Genomic DNA, 17848 nt, shown 5'->3' on the forward strand with positions numbered 1-17848 from the left:
GAGCTTCTGGTTTATTGAAAACTCTTTTGTCCTGCCGTATGTGCCATGATTACCACTTTGCTTTCTCCCCGTGGAGATAGGACAACGACACCTTTTGAGGTCTTTGAAGTCAGCTACATTTGTTTAGTGCAGGAGCTACAACGCCACACTCCAGCTCACGGTAAAGAGCAGCTTTTATTGATATGCAAAGGCAGCTTTGGCCCATGCATTTGCATAGTAGCCCAAAAAAGAAAAAAAAAAGAAACCGAGTAAACTTTGAAGGGATTAGGCTCTGCAAAAAACAACAAAGATCTCTCTGCCCAAGAGAGAACTCCTGTGAACCAGTCAGACACAAGGACTCTTGTGTCTTGTCCACACCCGCCTGCTTCTCTATGGGTTCTCCTCGTCCACGACCTCACATCCACGAATACAAATAATTAAAACCTCCGCCCTCTAAATTCTCAGGAGCCTGCAGCACGATGCCTACGCATTCCCTCACTTTTGTCGTTACCTCTTGGAGTCCTCGCGAGCACCGGCTCCTCCGAGGTCCCCAGCCCAGCTAACCAACCCCCTTCCCCTGGGTCCCTCTACTTACTCGGACGTCCAAAAAAGCCGGATTAAAGTCGGCGGGATTGTCCGTGCATCCAGCCGGAGCAAGTGTTGCAGGATTCGGTCTAGTAGTAGTAGCGAGTTTTGGTTTTTCTAAAAAAAAAATAAATAAATAAATTAAATTAAATTTAAATATTGCAAGCCGGGCGTTGGTGGCGCGCGCACGCCTTTAATCCCAGCACCGGGGAGGCAGAGGCAGGGGGATCCCTGTGAGTTCGAGGCCAGCCTCGAGGTCTACAGAGCGAGCTCCAGGATAGGCTCCAAAGCTACACAGGGAAACCCTGTCTCGAAAAACAAACAAAAAAAGTTAAATTTAAGTACTGCAAAGGGCCTCAGGCTACTCTGCCCCGGCCCAGGACGCCAACCGGTGCCGGAGGGCGAAGGCCTGAGGGTTAGGAAAAAACGCAGCGTGTGCACGCACGCACTCACGCACCTCAAACAAGAGAAGGAAATCAATGCAAACGCGCGCGAGCGTGCGAGCGAGCGAAGCTGCAACGGGATCTGCTGACTCACCGCCCCCGGGCTCGCACGTTGCGGTCTTGCAGCGGGAACCCGGCGAAGATGTCTACGGCGCGGCGTGATTGGCCGATGTGTCACGGCCTCTCATTGGTCCAGGGGTGGGGGGGGGGCGATCTTGGAGAAAGGAAGAAGGGGGTGATTGATGCGGGATGCTGGGTGTGGCTCTGAGCCCTGGGTTCCTGGGATTCCCGGGGCCCCGGATGTTGCGGTGGCTCCGGGTAGAGAATGCAGGATGAGCTCCCGGTGCGGCATCCCCGGGGCTTCAGGTAGCATCTCCCAGAGGGAAGATGAGGGGGATGCACTCGTCACCCCTGCGTGCTGTTGGCGTTTGACACGCGTGCCGTCGCCGTCAGCGAGTGGAGGAGGGCAGGCAGTCTGTCTCTGCCACCGCTCCCCCGTGCACACCAGGCTGGCCTCGAACCCAGGCTCCTCCTGGGTGCTGGGACTGCAGGTGTGTGCAGCCTCCACCAGCGGTCGTCCTCGCCCTGGCCTAGGCTGCCCTACATCAGCTGAGGTCTGCAGATCCTAGAGACCGCTCAGCGCATGGCACCTGATATAAAAAGCCCTGAAGACCCGGGTTCAATTCCCCGAGACCCACAGCATGGAAGGAGAAAACTAACTCCCGCAAGTTGTCCCCTGATCCAGTCACTCTTGCACGACATATAGATGAATAAATAAATGTAGTCAGTTAAAAACAGCTGGTAAATCCCGTAAGTAACTGGTTGGTGTTGAAATGACTGCACTGTGCATAGTTAGGGTTGCTCTGTTTTATTAATGTTATTATTGTCTGCCCATCATTCATAATGCCCGATGTATAAATTAGGTTTCTATAGGCGTATATACGGAAGAAATATACAGGGTTCCGTTTTATCTGAGTTTCACACATGCACTAGGCAGCTCTGATATATATATGGAAGACAGACAGGTTTTTATATTGACTTTATATTGATCAAAGGTGTCTTATCTTTTTTTAAAAAAGAAATCATGCTGGGTGTAGAACACAAGCATAGTGCTCAAACATCCCCCGGCGAGTACTGAGTAAGTACTTCTCAGAGTACTGCTGGGTAAGTACTGCTAGAGCTACCCGCCCCCCAAAGCTGCCTCGAATCTTAATAGTTTTTCTATAGGTTGGGAGGATTTACATAGTCTTTCAAACTCTCTCAAATAGTGGTAATATTGTTCCTGATCCTTTCTCTTTTTGTCCCAACAGAATTGGCTACAGAGAGAGAGAGAGAGAGAGAGAGAGAGAGAGAGAGAGAGAGAGAGAGGGAGGGAGAGAGAGAGACTCCAGTGGTACCCAGAACACGTGGCTGGTTTCAACAGGCTGCTGCAGGTGGGAACAGGTCCTCTCTGGAGATGCCCAGGTGATTCTAGCCCGCTGACTCCTGAGTGAAGGGTCCAGGACGGTGCTTCTCAACCTTCCTCACGCTGCAGCCCTTTAATACGGTTCCTCTTGCTGTGATGACCCCCCAACCATGAAATTATTTTCATTGCTGCTTCCTAACTGTAATTTTGCTGCTGTTGTGAAGAGTAAACTAGATACCTGATATGTAAAATATCTGACAAGCAACCCCTCTGGAGAGGTCATCCGAACCCCCCCAGGGGGTCGAGAACCACGGGTTGAGAACTGTCGATCTACCTAGTACTTCTACACCTCCTCCCCCACTAGGAGCCTACACATTCCACAAATATTTATTATTTTTAAAAAACACTATGTATTTCTTTAGTGTATAGCAGAGAGCAATTTGCAGGAGTCTGTGCTCTCTTTCCACTGTGTTGGTCCCGGGAATTGAACTCAGGTCATCAGGCTTGACGGCAAGCAACTTTGCCGCAACGAGCCATCTTGCTGGCCCCCCACAATCATTTATGACAAATCATCACTTAGATTAACATGGAACCTTGGCAGGTGACGACATGGCTTCTTTATGGAGTTCAAGGCATCCTTAGCTATGTGACTCGTGCAGAGAAGTTCCTTGTCTTTTGCACTCACCAGAAGCCTTGCACGATGCCCGAGAGCTCTGACGTCATCAGTTGGGTTTGGACCATCTCTCAGTCAGGACGTCCCTGTGAGAGCCCGCAATGAGCAAGACTTCTGAAGCATCCAGTCTGGGTCAGAAATGCGCAGGTGTGTCAGTGTTCTCTGTGAAGAGTTGCTGTGACCCTGGAGGTGGGTCCAGCCTGTGTCCTGAAGGTTGCATGCATCCGGGGGACAGCTGTGAATGTGACCCAGTACAAAATTGTGAACTTCAAACACACGTGCGCACACGCAAAATAAAAATAAAAATTTTAGAAAGCAATATGGAGGAAAATAGAAAAGTTGATGAAAGAAATACATTCTGAAAACCTTCTGAAATTAGGCAACTGGTTATCAAACTAGGAGCTATGGTTATATATTATTTATGATTTATTAAAGCTTGCCTGGGGATTCAGAAAGCAAAGTCAGCCACAAGTCATGGAAGCCAGGCTCGCACCTTGAATCCCAGCAGCCAGAAGCTAGGAGGCGGTGGTACACACCTTTAATCCTAGGACTCAGGATTAAGAGGCAGACGGATCTCTCAGATCTACACAAGATTGATCCAGTTCTAAAGCGAGACAGCTCACACAAAGACGGTCTTAGCACCTTGGATCGCATGTCTTTCATACCAGGAGCAGGAGCAGGGTCTTCAGTAATCAGTATCAGGCATTCATTCTCCAGCCGCGTTGAGGCTAGGAGGGCATTGACGTCTCGGGATTTGAGGAGAGATTACAGTCTGAGGTTTGGGAGAGCTCGTGGAGACAGGGACAGCCCATTCAGCCTGAGGTAGAGGGAAGAAGCCGGTGGCCAGCTGCTTAGCTTTTCAGATCTTCAGCTTGAAGCTTGAACCCCAGCGTCTGTCACTGGCTCTTTTATTTACTCGTGCTAAAAGGGTAAATTTTTCCTGCCGCTGAGTAGGGAAAAATAAACACAATAGTCTCATATACAAACCAATTGAGTCCCAAGATAAAGAGGAAAATCTTGAATGTCCTTTGGGAAAACGATGATTAAAGACTAGAATATATTTTTGCTTTCATTTAGGTGAAGTGAGTTAAAAAAAATTGCAAATACCAATTTGAAATCCCCATATCAAGGCTGGGTGTGGCGACCCAATGGGAGAAAAAGGACAAACAGGTCAGGGACTCCCCAGTTTCCACTATTAGGGGTCTCACAAAAACCCCAGGCTAGACAACGACAGCGTGTATGCAGAGGACCTAGAGCAGAGCCATGCAGGCTCCGTGACTTCCACTTTGGTCTCTGTGAGTCTTCATGAGTCCTACGTAGTGAATTCTGTGGGCCGTCTTCTCCTGGTGGTCGTGACCCTCTTGGCTCCTACAATCCTTTGCCCCATCTTCTGTGGGGTTCCCGGAGCTCCACCTAATGTTGGCTGTGGGTCTTTGCCTCCTAACTGAAGTCCACGTTCAGGGGATCTACGTGAGTCCAATGCTGGTTTCCCAGCTATCAGTCTGGGGTCCATGAGCTCCCCCTTGTTCAGGACAGCTATTTCTGTGGATTTCTCCAGCCTGGTCTTGACCCCTTTGCTCATCACCCCTCCCTCTCTGCAACTGGACTCCAGGAGTTCAGCTCAGTGTTTAGCTGTGGGTGTCTGCCTCTGCTTCCACCAGCTCCTGGATGAAGGCTCTAGGATGGCATTTAAGGTAGTCATCAATCTCATTATAGGGGAAGGGCATTGAAGGCAGCCTCTCCACTATTGCCTAGAGTCTTAGTTGGGGTCATCCTTGTGGATCTCTGTACAATTCCCTTAGTGCCAGATTTCGCTTTAAACCTATAATGGCTCCCTCTGTTGTGGTGTCTCTTTTCTTTGCTCTCATCTACTCTTCCCCTGACTCAATCTTCCTGCTCCCTCATTCTCCTCCTCCTCCTCTTCTCCCACTCACTTTCTCCTACCCACCCCATGCTCCCAATTTGCTCAGGAGATCTTGTCCCTTTCCCCTTCTCCAGGGAACCATGTGTGTCTCCCTTAGGGTCCTCCTTGTTTCCTAGCATCTCTGGAGGTGTGGATTGTTTCTTACAGCTGAGTATTATTCCGCTGTGTAAATGTACCACATTTCCTTTATCCATTCTTGAGTTGAGGGGCATCTAGGTTGTTTCCATGTCCTGATTATTATACTGCTGCTATGAACATGGTTGAGCACGTGTCCTTGTGGTATGATTGAGCATCCTTTGGGTAAATGCCCAAGAGTGGTATTGCTGGGTCTTGAGGTAGATTGATTCCCAATTTTCTGAGAAACCATCATACTGATTTTCATGTTTGCACTCCCGCCAGCAGTGGAGGCGTGTTCCCTTGACTCCACGTCCTCTCCAACATAAGCTGTCTCAGTATTTTTGATCTTAGCTATTCTGGCAGTTGTAAGATAGTATCTCTGAGTCATTTTGACAATTTAGAATGTTGAGCGATTCCTTAAATGTCTTTCAGCCATTTGAGATTTAGCTCTTTAGCTCTGTACCCCAGTTTTCAATTGGGTTGTTTCGTATTTTGACATCTAGTTTCTTAAGTTCTTCATATATTTTGGAGATCAATCCTCTGATAGATTTGGGGGTAATGATGTTCTTTATCAGTTTGTTGACTGTTGGTTTATCATATTGACAGTGTCCTTTGCCTTACAGAAGCTTCTTATTTTGGGGAGGTCCCGTTTATTGATCGTTGCTCTTAGTCTCTGTGCTACTTGTGTTATATTTAGAAAGTGGTCTTCTGGGTCAATGCACTCCAGGCTACTTCCCACTTTTTCTTCTATCAGGTTTAATGTAACTGGATGTATGTTGAGGTCCTTGATCCACATGGACTTTAGTTTTGTGTGTGGTGATAGCTATGGATCAATTTGCAATCTTCTGCATCTTGACATCCAGTTATGCCAGCACCATTTGTTGAAGATGCTTTCCTTTTTCCATTTTACCATTTTGGTAAAAACCAGGTATTCATAGGTGTGTGGATTGATTTCAGGGTCTTTGATTCAATTCCATTGATCCTACTGTCTTTTTTGTGCCAATAACAAGCTGTTTCCAGACTATAGCTCTACAGTCAAGTTTGAAGTCAGGGATGGTGATTTTTCTAGAAGTTTCTTTATTGTTTTGCTATTATGGGTATTATGGATTTGCTTATGAAGTTTAGTGTTGTTCTTTTAAGGTCTGTGAAGAATTGTGCTGGGATTTTGATGGGGATTGCATTGAATCCGTAGATTGCTTTTGGCAAGATTGCCATTTTTATTATGTTGATCCTACCTATCAAAAGGCATGGGAAATCTCTCCATTTTCTAATATCCTCTTCAATTGATGTCTTGAGGTCTACTGAGAGCATGATAAATATGGTTGATAACAATATGCTATACTTTAAAAGTTGTGAGATAGTATACTTTAAATAGTGTTCTCAAAAAATGTGTGATATAACATGTTAATTGGTTTAATTTAGCCATGCCATTGTGAACATACTGTGTTATGTATCATAATTGTGCATGACTTTATTTATGAGCTAAATAAATGAATGGAAAAAAAAGAATTAAAAAAATCAAAAAAAAAAAAGAAAAAAAGAAACACTCATTGGTCTGATCAATGGCGAAGACGGAATCCGGTTCTGGGGAAATACTTGGACTGAGTAGAGGAGGAGAGCTCACAGCAGATGTGGCCTTCCACGTGGAGGAGAAGATGGAGTCTGAGTTTGGGACAATGTCCGAAGGGCTGTGTACAGGAAGAGTGCTGGCGTCCACAGGTCTCTCACACATGGAATCTGAGCTTGCTGAGCCAGCAAGAGGGACACAATTTTGAGGAAATCCAAACCTACCATGTGACTGGTGGCCTCACTTCCCATGTAGTTCTGTGTGAATCCGACTCTGCCACCTCTCCCTAGCTGAGCTCTTCCTTGTAGCATTTCTCCTCAGAAGTCTGATCAATGATGGAGAAGTTGGAATTCCCGCCTGAGGAGTTACTCGAGGGGCTAAGGTGAGGAATACAGCAGATTCTGGAAGGGACCTGGCTCAGGGAATCTGCACTGGTAGAAATGACAGAGGAACACAGGCTGTGGGGGAGGCAGGTCATGAGATCCACAGCCAGGATTCCCTGGCCGTTCTCTGGCCTTTTCCTGTTTCTTTCTACCTTGTGCGTTCTTGAAACAGTTCTGGAAAGACAAAGGAAAGAGGATGTCAGGGGAGACCAGATGTCCCATTGATGTCCCAAATTTGAAGGTGATGGAGCAAAAGCCTAGACCTTGGTCTCTGCCAAGCACCTATAGAAAGTTCTCTAAGGTTCGTGGACACAAGAAGGATGAGGGCAGGATGAGGGGGTCTTCAACCCCAAAGACTAAGGAAGCTACTAATAGAAGGCAGAGGTTTTAAGGTGAGCCTTGATGCTGAGGCGACTAAAACACTTTGGGGTACCACTACCCTTCTGCATGGCACTGTGATTCTGACTAGTGGCCTAAGATGGGTGATAATTCAACGTTCAATACACCTTCATCATTCTACATTCTACAGCCTGTTCCTGGGCCAAGTGGCGGCAACAATGGAGGGGCACAACAAGTGTGGGAGTCAGGGAATTCAGCAGGTAGCTGCTGGGGGACAGGCTATGTAAGCAGAGGAAAGAGAGACAAGAGAGAGGATACCTTGATGTGGTACTCCTTCAAGTCAAACCTTTGAGCCAGTGCCATGCATTGCTCTGGGCTCGGATGCATGCATTTATCAAAATCTTCTTGTAGGACCAGCTTTTTTCCTGGGTGAAGACTATGTATTCCTTCCAAAGCACCCTTGAACCATTGGGAGAAACTTGTGACCTTCCAGGCACTTGAGAAATCAGGAGACCTTGTGGACATGGTGGACCTGAGGTACTTGTGGAACCTTGGAGGTCTGGGTTCACTGAAGAGCTTGAGGAATTGTTACTTGGATGTACATTGGGGCCCCCAATCATTTTTAGACCCGGTGATTATTGACGATTACAAAGTGGAGTCAGGAATATGTTGATAAACAGTAGTTTATTGGGAGAAAGTACTCACGCAAGGGAGCCAATGACCAGGTTTGCACCGGAGCAGGACAGACCCACAAAATGCTTCCTAGTTAGCTCAGCCAGGCAAGAGAGAGCCGCGTGTGCGCCCCTCTCCTTCTTAAACCCTTGTTACATAACTCTGGCCATGCCCAAGAGGGCATAGTCAACAGTACCTCTAAACAGGATTTCTCCCTAATGGGAAGCTTTAGGGAACTGGAGATCCAGGGTCATATGGTAATTTGGTACCGTTGTGAGATCTTTTTGGACTGGAAAACCTAATACTAAAGACAAAAATAGATCAGAGAAACCCACAGTCCCCGCTCCTATGCTCAAGCTACAGAGTTGATATACAACTCCCTGCTCAGGCCAATGCATTGGCTGGAGAACAGTGCACAAAAACAGAGTAGCTTTGCCAGTACTGCGGGGACTCATCGGCACCCTTAGCCAGGATGCTGCAGTCTCTAGTCACATCTGGTTCTCAGTGTTTACATCTACATGGTAAACTTGCAAAAGGCTCCTGGATTTTCACAGGAGCTTCTACCCATCATGCTAGGAATGTGGTAAATTCCAAACTCCAAACACACATGCAATCTCCAGAGTGTTACCAAGGCTCTTCCTCCTCTAGGAACACCCCCCCTGCAACAAGGCAGCCCTGCCCCAACCTGTCACACACAAACGTCCTTGAGGCCTCCACTCACCAGGAAATCCATAGGTTGTTAGACCTTCTCAGAACCCTCTCTGTGTTTGATCACCACTACAGGGACCAGTGCTCAAATATCTTCTCCAAAGTGTCTTAGAGGCCTCAACATCAGGGCTCTCCTTGAAACCCCTGCCTTCTCAGAGAAACTTCCCTAGTCTCGGGTTTTCAGGTTGTCTCAATCTGCCTTCATCCGTCTTGTGCCCATGAACCTTAGAGATCTTTCTATAGGTGCTGAGTAGAGACCAATGTCCAGGCTTTTCATCCAGGTCCATAAGACTGGGAAATAAATGGGACACATGGCTTCTGCTGACCTGCTCATTCCTTTGTCTCCCCAGTTCTGGTTCAAGAACAGGCAAGCTACAGTGAATCGCAAAAGGCTCAAGAACGACCAGGGAATCCTGGCTGTGGATCCCATGAAAGACCTGCCTCCCCTATAGGCTGTGTCCCTCTTGTCACATCTGCCAGTGCAGATTCCCTGTGCCCGAGCCCTCCCAGAATCAGCTGTTAGTCCCCAACTTAGCCTTTCCGGTAATTCATCCAACGTCTCCATCATTGGTCAGGCCTTTGAGGAGAAATGCTTCAGGAGGAGCTCAGCCAGAAAGAGATGGCAGAGGCAGAAGGATCCAGAACTAACTGGGAAATGAGGCCACCAGTCATGTGGTGAATCTGGAATTCCCAAAGACTAGGTCCTTCCGGCTGGGTTGGGCAACTCAGAATCTGTGTGTGAGAGAACCATCCATTTTCAGCAAGCCTCCTGACTCAACTCTTCAAATATTTCCCCAAGCTCAGACTCCATCTTCTCCAGGTGTGAGAGAGAGAGACATCCCTTGTGCGCTTTCCTCAACTCAGCCACTCAAACAGCTCTCTAGACCAGAGACAGTTGGGTATCTGTTCTCCTCCACCACTCAGCCCAAGTTTTTCCAGAACCAGATCCCATCCTCCCCATGGGTGAGACCAGTGAGTGTCTCTTATATGAAGCCCAGAAGTTTGGCCACGCTGGCCGAGTCCCAGCAGTAGGAGACACAATCCCGTGCCAGTCAGCAGGTTGTGCATCATCTGAAAACCCAGCTCCAGTCCGAGATGCAGGACTCAACACAAGCTCCAGAATCCAGCACAGCTTCTACAGCAGCTCCAGGGACACTGGAAAGAGGTGCGACAAAAAGGAAACCATTTGAGAAAAATATTATTACATGTGTTTTGTAGAGAGACCTTGTTTCAAAAACAAAACAAAACACCACAGGCTGCGCAGTGGTGGCTCACACCCTTAATGCCAGCACTCACAGGCAGAGGGAGCCAGATCTCTGAGTTCAAGTCCAGCCAGTTCTACGTGTTGAGAAGACAGCCGAGGCTACACACAGAAGCTCTATCTCAAGAATTAAATATATCACTATATTTAACAATAAGATCAGTGCAAATTAGAACTACTTTGAGATTTCATCTTACCTAATCACAGTGGCCAAGATCAATAAAACAAAGACACCTTATGCGGGTGAAATGTGGCCAAACAGGAACACTTACTTCTGAGTGGTGGGAGCACACACTTCTACAGCCACTATAGAATCAATGTGATATCCCTCAAAACAAAACAGAGCTTGGCCTATGAGTCTGGAATACCAGACACTCATGTCTGAGGCAGCCAGACTGCAAATCAGAGCTTTCTGTGAAAGTTAGTGAGACCCTGTGTCACTAAAAAAGTAGATAGGGACAAGAGGCCACAGGTTGTGGCTCTTCTAACAAATGAGTTTGCCACAAAGGATGGGGACCTGTGGGACTTGGAAGGTAGGGGAAAAACTAAGTACCTCCTCCCACAAGTTTTCCTCTGACATCCATACCCCTGTAGAGGGCTATGAGTGTGGTGAGACCCACGAACCTATTTTAAAGAAGAAAGCTGAAATATACTTCCATGGCGGGGGGCTTCATAGCATTTATTCAGTAGATATATAGCTATATATTACGTGATTGTGTGTTGGGCTTGCATATTAAGTACACCGGTTCATGCAGTGTCCCTAGAACTAAAGTAATCCCTTTGAGTGAGCCACCACGTAGCCTGAATCCAGTCACTTCCAATATTTACTAAGCAAAGGAAACATTTTATTCTGATGATTCTGTGTATTTGGGCTATGATAGGAATTTCCACACATGAATTAAAATCATTACTACTCTGTGGACTGTAGAGAGAGCTCGGTGTTTAAGAGGACTTCCGTCTCTTGGACAGTACCCGAGTTCAGTTTCAAGCAAACACCCGTGGGGTCTGAAGTTCTACTCTCAGAAGATGCTCAGCCTTCTCCCAGGCCCTAGGGAGTGTATACACGCATGCAAGCATTTGAACGTACAAAATTTTGCAAAGAGAAAGTCATAAAAACCAGCCATTCTAGGAAGAACGAACGTTAAGAACTGCTTGCAGAAAATATTTTCTACTTTTCTTAAACTAACACGTAAGAAACAACAGTGAATATTTTAGTTTGTTTTGAAACAATCTCAGTGTTTGGACCACAGTGGTGTGAAACTAACACAGATTAGCCTGCATCAGTCTCCCAAAAACTAAGATTAAGGGAATGGAACCCCATACCTCTCTTGCTTTAAAGACTTCTTGTCCTATACTGGTCAGGTGGGAGAGGTATTTTGGAGTCACTATGCAACTCCAATTCATCACCTCATAAAATCATAATGATTTTATCATGTGTGAAAATTCCTATCATAGCCCAAATACACAGAATCATCAGAATAAAATGTAAAGAGAAAATTAATGGCACATGTAGGCATAGTGCAGGTTGGATTCCTGAGAATTTAAGAGGGTGGAGGTTTTTATTATTTGTATTCATGGATGTGAGGACCAGGATGAGGAGAACCCATAGAGAAGCAGGCGGGTGTGGACAAACCGAGTCGTTGTGTCTGACTGGTTCACATGAGTTCTCTGGTAGGGCAGAGAGATCTTTGTTCCATTTTTGAAGCTTAATCCTTCAAAAACTTGGGTTTATCTTTTTTTCTTTTTTGACTACTATGCAAATACATGGGCAAAGGCTGCCTTCGAATATCAATAAAAGCTGCTCTTTACTGCGAGCTGGAGTGTGGAGTTGTAGCTCCTGGGCTAAACAAATATATCTGACTTCAAAGACCCCAAAAGATGGCAAAAAAATAAAAAGGGTTGCTTTTTATTTAGTGGGTTTAATTAGTCGTCCTAAGGGTAATCATGTGGAGAACCACGACACTCTCTCCATGGGGAGAAAGCAATGTAATAATCATGGCAGATCCGGGAGTTAGGTAGCTGCAAGGAAACAGAAAACAAAGATTATTCAATAAACGAGAAGCTCAGAAGAGGCAGGCCAGGGTTCCCTGCAGGAGGGAGGGAGGGAGGGAGGGAGGGGGAGGGAGGGAGGGAGGAAGGGAGGGAGGGAGGGAGGGAGAACCCACCGACCCCCCACTTGGAAGCTCTGGCCTCACACAGGGAGGTAATACAGTTCTTACAGTTTGTGTTGTTGTTGGAGTTGTTATTTTTTTAGCTAGGGTCTCAAGTACTGTGGGCTAGCCCCCACATCACAGTACAGGCAAGGTATAACCCGGAATTTCTAACCCCCTGCTTCTGCCTCCCCCGTTCTGGGATTACAGGTGTGCACCGCCACACCTGACTTTCTGTGTTGATGGAAGTAGAGCAGGACCAAATAAGCGTGCTACCCATCAACCCCCATGTCTAACCGAATTTCTGTAGTTTTAAACCACTTAGTTTACGTCATTTTGTTACAGAGACCCACGCAAATTTGCCCCAAATATTTACCACAAATACTTCAGTGCTTACGTTCTGAAAATAAAAATGCTGTTTTTCAGAACCACAGTATATCAATGTCAGGAACCTAACAGCAGAACATACATTGGCCACCCTAAACACCTTATTTTAGCCTGACATTGTGGTGTATGCCCTCGATCCCAGCACCCAAAACCAGATAAAATACTGAGTGTAAAAGGGTGGTGGGGGTTTCTCCTGGCAGTGTTGGCACAAGCCTTTAATCCCAGCTCTTGGGAGCCAGAGGCAGGCCAATCTCTGAATTTGAAGCCAGCTGAAACCCTGTCTCAAAAGACCGTGTGTGGGTGGGGGGGATGTTTTATGTATGGGTTTGTGGGCATTGGTGTGGGTGTAAAATAAGTTCTAGGTGGCACAATGTGGATTTGTTTTGACCCAGCTTACTGATGAACATGTCGGAATCCAAAGTCTTCAGGAGGAATTTGTTTCACCTGTTAAAAGCCTTCAACCTTTTTCATCAGGGGAAGTAGATTTAGCTTAGTGTTAAGAACGCTTGCCTGGTATGCTTAAGGCCCTGGGACTGATCTCCAAAGCTGGAACCAAAAACCCTTTGAATGAAAAAAAAATCAGAAGGTGAGGGCTGTTGTTCTCTAAGAACCGGTATGTTGAAACAAAACCGTTGTTTGATTGGATTGAAGGTTGTTATAGCCTCTGCTTCTGATGTCCACAGGACATGTGTGTGGTGAGATTTCCAGTTGCTGGCTGATGCTTCTTGTTCATTTTTCATTTGTTTATTTCAGCCCTGCCTATTTATTTATTTATGCATTTATTATTTATTATTTGGAGACAGGGTCTCACTTTGTAGCTCTGGCCTGCCTCAAACTCAGAGATCACCACCACCGCCTGACTTATTTTTTCAATTATATCTGTTGGGGGTTCTCAAAGAATCTACTGAGTTGAGCTCTCTCTCTCTCTCTCTCTCTCTCTCTCTCTCTCTCTCTCTCTCTCTCTCATTTTCTCTCTGTTTTCTTCTGATTCTGGTTGGCCTGTTGTATCTCACTTAAAATATACGATTTGTTCATAAAATGTCAAGCTAAATATAGTACAGTTAGTGTTGCCCATCTGAGCACAGCTTTGGGGTCACCGGCCTTGCTTTTTGGTTTGGGTTTGTTAGCGTTGTTGTTGTTGTCATTTGGTTAGGTTTGCTTTGCGATTTGGTTTTTGAAGCACTGATGCCTGAACCTAGAACACGGCACACAGACTGCACACTCTGCCACACTGTTATTTTTATGTATTTTAAAACTGCTGTCTTCTTTATTATTTTATGTGTATGAGTGTTTTGTCTGTGCATCGCACACAGGCCTGGTGCCCATGGAGAGCAGGAGAAGGTGCCAGGTGCCAGGTGCTGTAGAACTCGAGTTACAGGGTTGGCAAGCACTCTCTGTTTTAATTCAGTTTTTCTTTATTTTACATAGGGACTGCAGTTTTCCCTCCCTTCCTCTCCTCCTGACTCCTCCCCCCCTCCATCTACCCTACTCCCCATCTGCTCCTCCATCTCCGTTCAGGAAGGGGCAGGCCTCCCATGGGCTTGAACAAAGCTTTCACCTCAAGCTGAGGCAGGTCGGATCTCCTTCCCCTGCATAAAGGCTAGACAAGGTCATCCAGCTTGGGGAATGGGTTCACAAACCCAGCTAAGGGCTCAGGGACAGGTCCTGATCTCACTGTTAGGAGCCTTACAAACAGACCAAGCGATACACTGTCACACACCAGCAGAGAGCCTAGGGCTGTCCCAGGCAGGTCCCTGTTGGTCCAGAATCCATGAGCTCCCATGGGCTCAGGCCAATATCTCTGTGGGTTCCTCCATCAGGATCTTGACTGGCTCCTACAGTCCCTCCCTCTTTTCTTCAGGAGGACTCCAGGTGCACAGCCCAGTGCTTGGCTGTGGATCCCTGAATCTTCAGCAAGTTTTTTTGTTTTTAATTTTTTTTATTTGAATTAGAAACAAGATTGTTTTACCTGTCAATTCCAGTTCCCTCTCCCTGCTCTCCTCCCCTGGCCCACAACTAACACCCTACCTATCCCATACCCTTTCTGCTCCCCAGAGAGGGTGAGGCCTTCCATAGGGGGTCTTCCGAGACTGTCATATCCTTTGGGATAAGGCCTAGGCCCATCCAGTGGGTCTAGGCTCAGGGAGTATCCCTCCGTGTGGGATGGGCTCCCAAAGTCTATTCCTATGCTAGGGATAAGTACTGGACTACTACAAGGGGCCCCATAGATTTCCAAGGTCTCCTCACTGACACCCACCTTAGTGGGGTCTAGATCAGTCCCATGCTGGTTTCCCAGCTATCAGTCTGGGGAATAAGAGCTCCCCCTTGTTCAGGTCAGCTGTTTCTGTGGGTTTCACCAGCCTGGTCTGGACCCCTTTGCTCATCACTCCTCCTTCTCTGCAACTGGATTCCAGTTTAGTTCAGTGTTTAGCTGTGGGTGTCTGCTTCTACTTCTATCAGCTGCTGGATGAAGGCTATAGGAGGGCATATAAGTCAGTCATCAATCTCATTATCAGGGGAGGGCATTTAAGGTAGCCTCTCCTCTATTTCTTGGCTCGTTAGTTGGTGTCATCTTTGTAGCTCTGCAGACATTTCCCCAGTGCCTGATTTCTCTATAAACCTATAATGTCTCCCTCTATTTTGGTATCTCCTTTCTTGTTTTCCTCTATTCTTCCCCCAACTCAACCTTCCTGCTCCCTCATGTCCTCCTCACCCCTCCTCTTCTCCCCTCCTCTTTCTCCTAGCTCCCTCTCCACTCCCCCCATGCTCCCAATTTTCTCAGGACATCTTGTCCCTTTCCCCTTCTCCAGGGGACCATGTATGTCTCTCTTAGGGTCCTCCTTGTTTCCTAGCTTCTCTGGAGGTGGGGTTGTAGGCTGCTAATCCTTTGCTCTATGTCTAAAATCTATATATGAGTGAGTACATACCATGTTTGTCTTTTTTTGTGACTGGGTTACCTCACTCAGAATGGTTTCTTCTAGTTCCATCCATTTGCCTGCTAATTTCAAGATTCTATTGTGTTTTCTTTTCCGCTGAGTAAATGTTCCATTGTGTAAATATACCACATTTTCTCTATCCATTCTTCAATTGAAGGGCATCTAGGTCGCTTCCAGGTTCTGGCTATTAGAACTAATGTCAATAGGTACTCTTAACCCCAGAGCTGCACCCCACCCTCGTTGTAAGCCACAGTGTGGGTGCCGGGAATTGAACCCATGTTGTCTGGAAGAGCAGCCAGTGCTGCTAACCCCTGAGCCATCTCTCCAGTCCTACTATTATTTTATGCATGGTCTCACTAAGTTGCTTGCCTTGACTTAACTATGTTGGCTAGCAAACCGTGCTTTTGAAATCCTCCTGCCTCGGGCCTCTGAAGTAGTTGGGATTCCAGGCCCATGCCACTGAGCTCCCTGGACTCGGTTTACATTTATAGCTGGGTTATGCCCGCATGTGTCTATCATGTACCATCCTCATAAATACTGTCCCCTATACTAACTAGCATTGCACCTGGTATCGCCAGAGCTGGAGTTGACAGTAACTCTCTTAAGATTTATGTATGTGCTGGAGTGTATGTATGTGCCCACATGCGTGCCGTGTCTCCAGAGTCCGTAGAGGGTGTGGGATCCTCTGGAGCTAAAGTTACAGGCAGCTGTGAGCGCTCCATGCCCCAGCCCAACACACCTGTGTAGGTACTGGAAACCCAGTCTCTCAGTAAACCTGGAGCTCATCAAATTTGGGTTTACCAGCTGGCCATCAGACCCCAGGGATCCTCCTCTCTCTGCTTTTCCAGTGGTAGACTTAGAGCTCTGCCACCACACCCTGCTTCTCACACCAGTGCTGAGGGTGCAAACGCAGGTCCTTAAAGTTGCCCAGCAAACACTTCACCAGCTCAACTGTCTCCCCAGCCCCGTGGTGCCATTTTATAAAAATAACTCACTGTTTGCCTGATTTCCCCACAGATCCCGTCTGTTTCTTCCTCCTGGTGGCTGTCTCTCTGAAGACACCTCTATTCTTCCTTAAGACAGGATGGCCTCTTTCTTTTCTGATTTTGGTCTTATGTGGTACCTGAAAGAGCTAAACAAGAAAGAGTTCATGAAGTTCAAGGAGGTCCTCAGGCAGGAGATAGCAGAGAGTGGGCTGCAGCACATTCCCTGGAACGAAGTGAAGAAGGCATCCCGGGAACACCTTGCCAACTTACTGGTGAAGCATTATGAGCAGAAAGCCTGGGATGTGACCTTCAGAATCTTCCAGAATATCAATAGGAAGGATCTCAGCGAGAGGGCAGCAGAAGAGATGGCTGGTGAGTTGGTTCAGGCTTTGTCTTTACCATGAGGCTCCTGTCATAGTTTTGATAACTCTTCTTCATGCCCAACTTCCATAGGACAAGCAGGTGTCGGGGGACATTATTGTACTTGCAGAAGGAGCCAGGTTCCTGTAGATAAGTTAGCTCTGATCTGTGAAGTCAAATGCATGAAGGTTTCATGCCCTAACCTACCTAGGTTGTTAAACTTGCACCTAGGACATCAATAATTTTACCCTTGTGTCGAAACTGGAGACTTAACTCTAGAGTGTGTGGCAGCTCTCCGGATTTGGGCTGGAAGCAACAGTAAACACCTGGGGTGCAGGAAGACGGCTCCATCTGTGTAAACGTGAGAATCTGACTCCAGAGACCACTAAAGCCAGGCACTGTAGCAAACTGGTCCTTCAGCATGGCAAGTTCTAAGCCAGCTGGAAAAAAAAAAAACTTGCTCAAAAAATGAAATGGAGCCGGGCGTTGGTGGTGCACGCCTTTAATCCCATCACTCGGGAGGCAGAGGCAGGTGGATCTCTGTGAGTTTGAGACCAGCCTGGTTTACAAGAGCGAGTGCCAGGATAGGCTCCAAAGCCACAGAGAAACCCTGTCTCAAAAAATAAAAAATTAAATGGGGAGGGCCTGAGGGATTCTCAGTGGTTAACAACACCTGCTACTCTTTCAGAGGACCTGAGCTCCATTTCAAGAACCTACCTGGTGGTTCAGAACCATCATGTAACCCGTGTCAGGCAATCCAATGCCCTCTTCTGCCCCCGCCCCCAGGACACAGCACACATGTGGTCCACATACATGCATGCAGACTAAAGCACCCATATGCATCAAATAACAGCAAATCTTTCTTTTTTAAGTGGAGAGCAGCTCAAGAAGACACCCAGTGTCAGCCTCTGGTCTCCACATGCACGGCTACTGTGCCCCTCCCCACACGCACCGTCCACATACTTTTCATGTG

The 17848-nt window shown here is 47.0% G+C and overlaps 1 protein-coding gene across 2 annotated transcripts in view; it reads left to right on the plus strand.

Annotated features, from left to right (window-relative positions):
• The first annotated feature begins 16613 nt into the window (after positions 1-16613).
• The window catches only part of Nlrp4 (NLR family pyrin domain containing 4), a 25379-nt gene continuing 24144 nt past the window's right edge, over positions 16614-17848 (plus strand). For both annotated transcript variants that reach the window (XM_027430866.2, XM_035449549.1), the window contains exon 1: positions 16614-16887. In XM_027430866.2, coding sequence (XP_027286667.1) covers positions 16614-16887 — 274 coding nt within the window. The remainder of the gene's footprint in view (positions 16888-17848) is intronic.

Source organism: Cricetulus griseus, chromosome 9 (genome assembly GCF_003668045.3).
Source record: "Cricetulus griseus strain 17A/GY chromosome 9, alternate assembly CriGri-PICRH-1.0, whole genome shotgun sequence".
Classification (NCBI taxonomy): domain Eukaryota; kingdom Metazoa; phylum Chordata; class Mammalia; order Rodentia; family Cricetidae; genus Cricetulus; species Cricetulus griseus.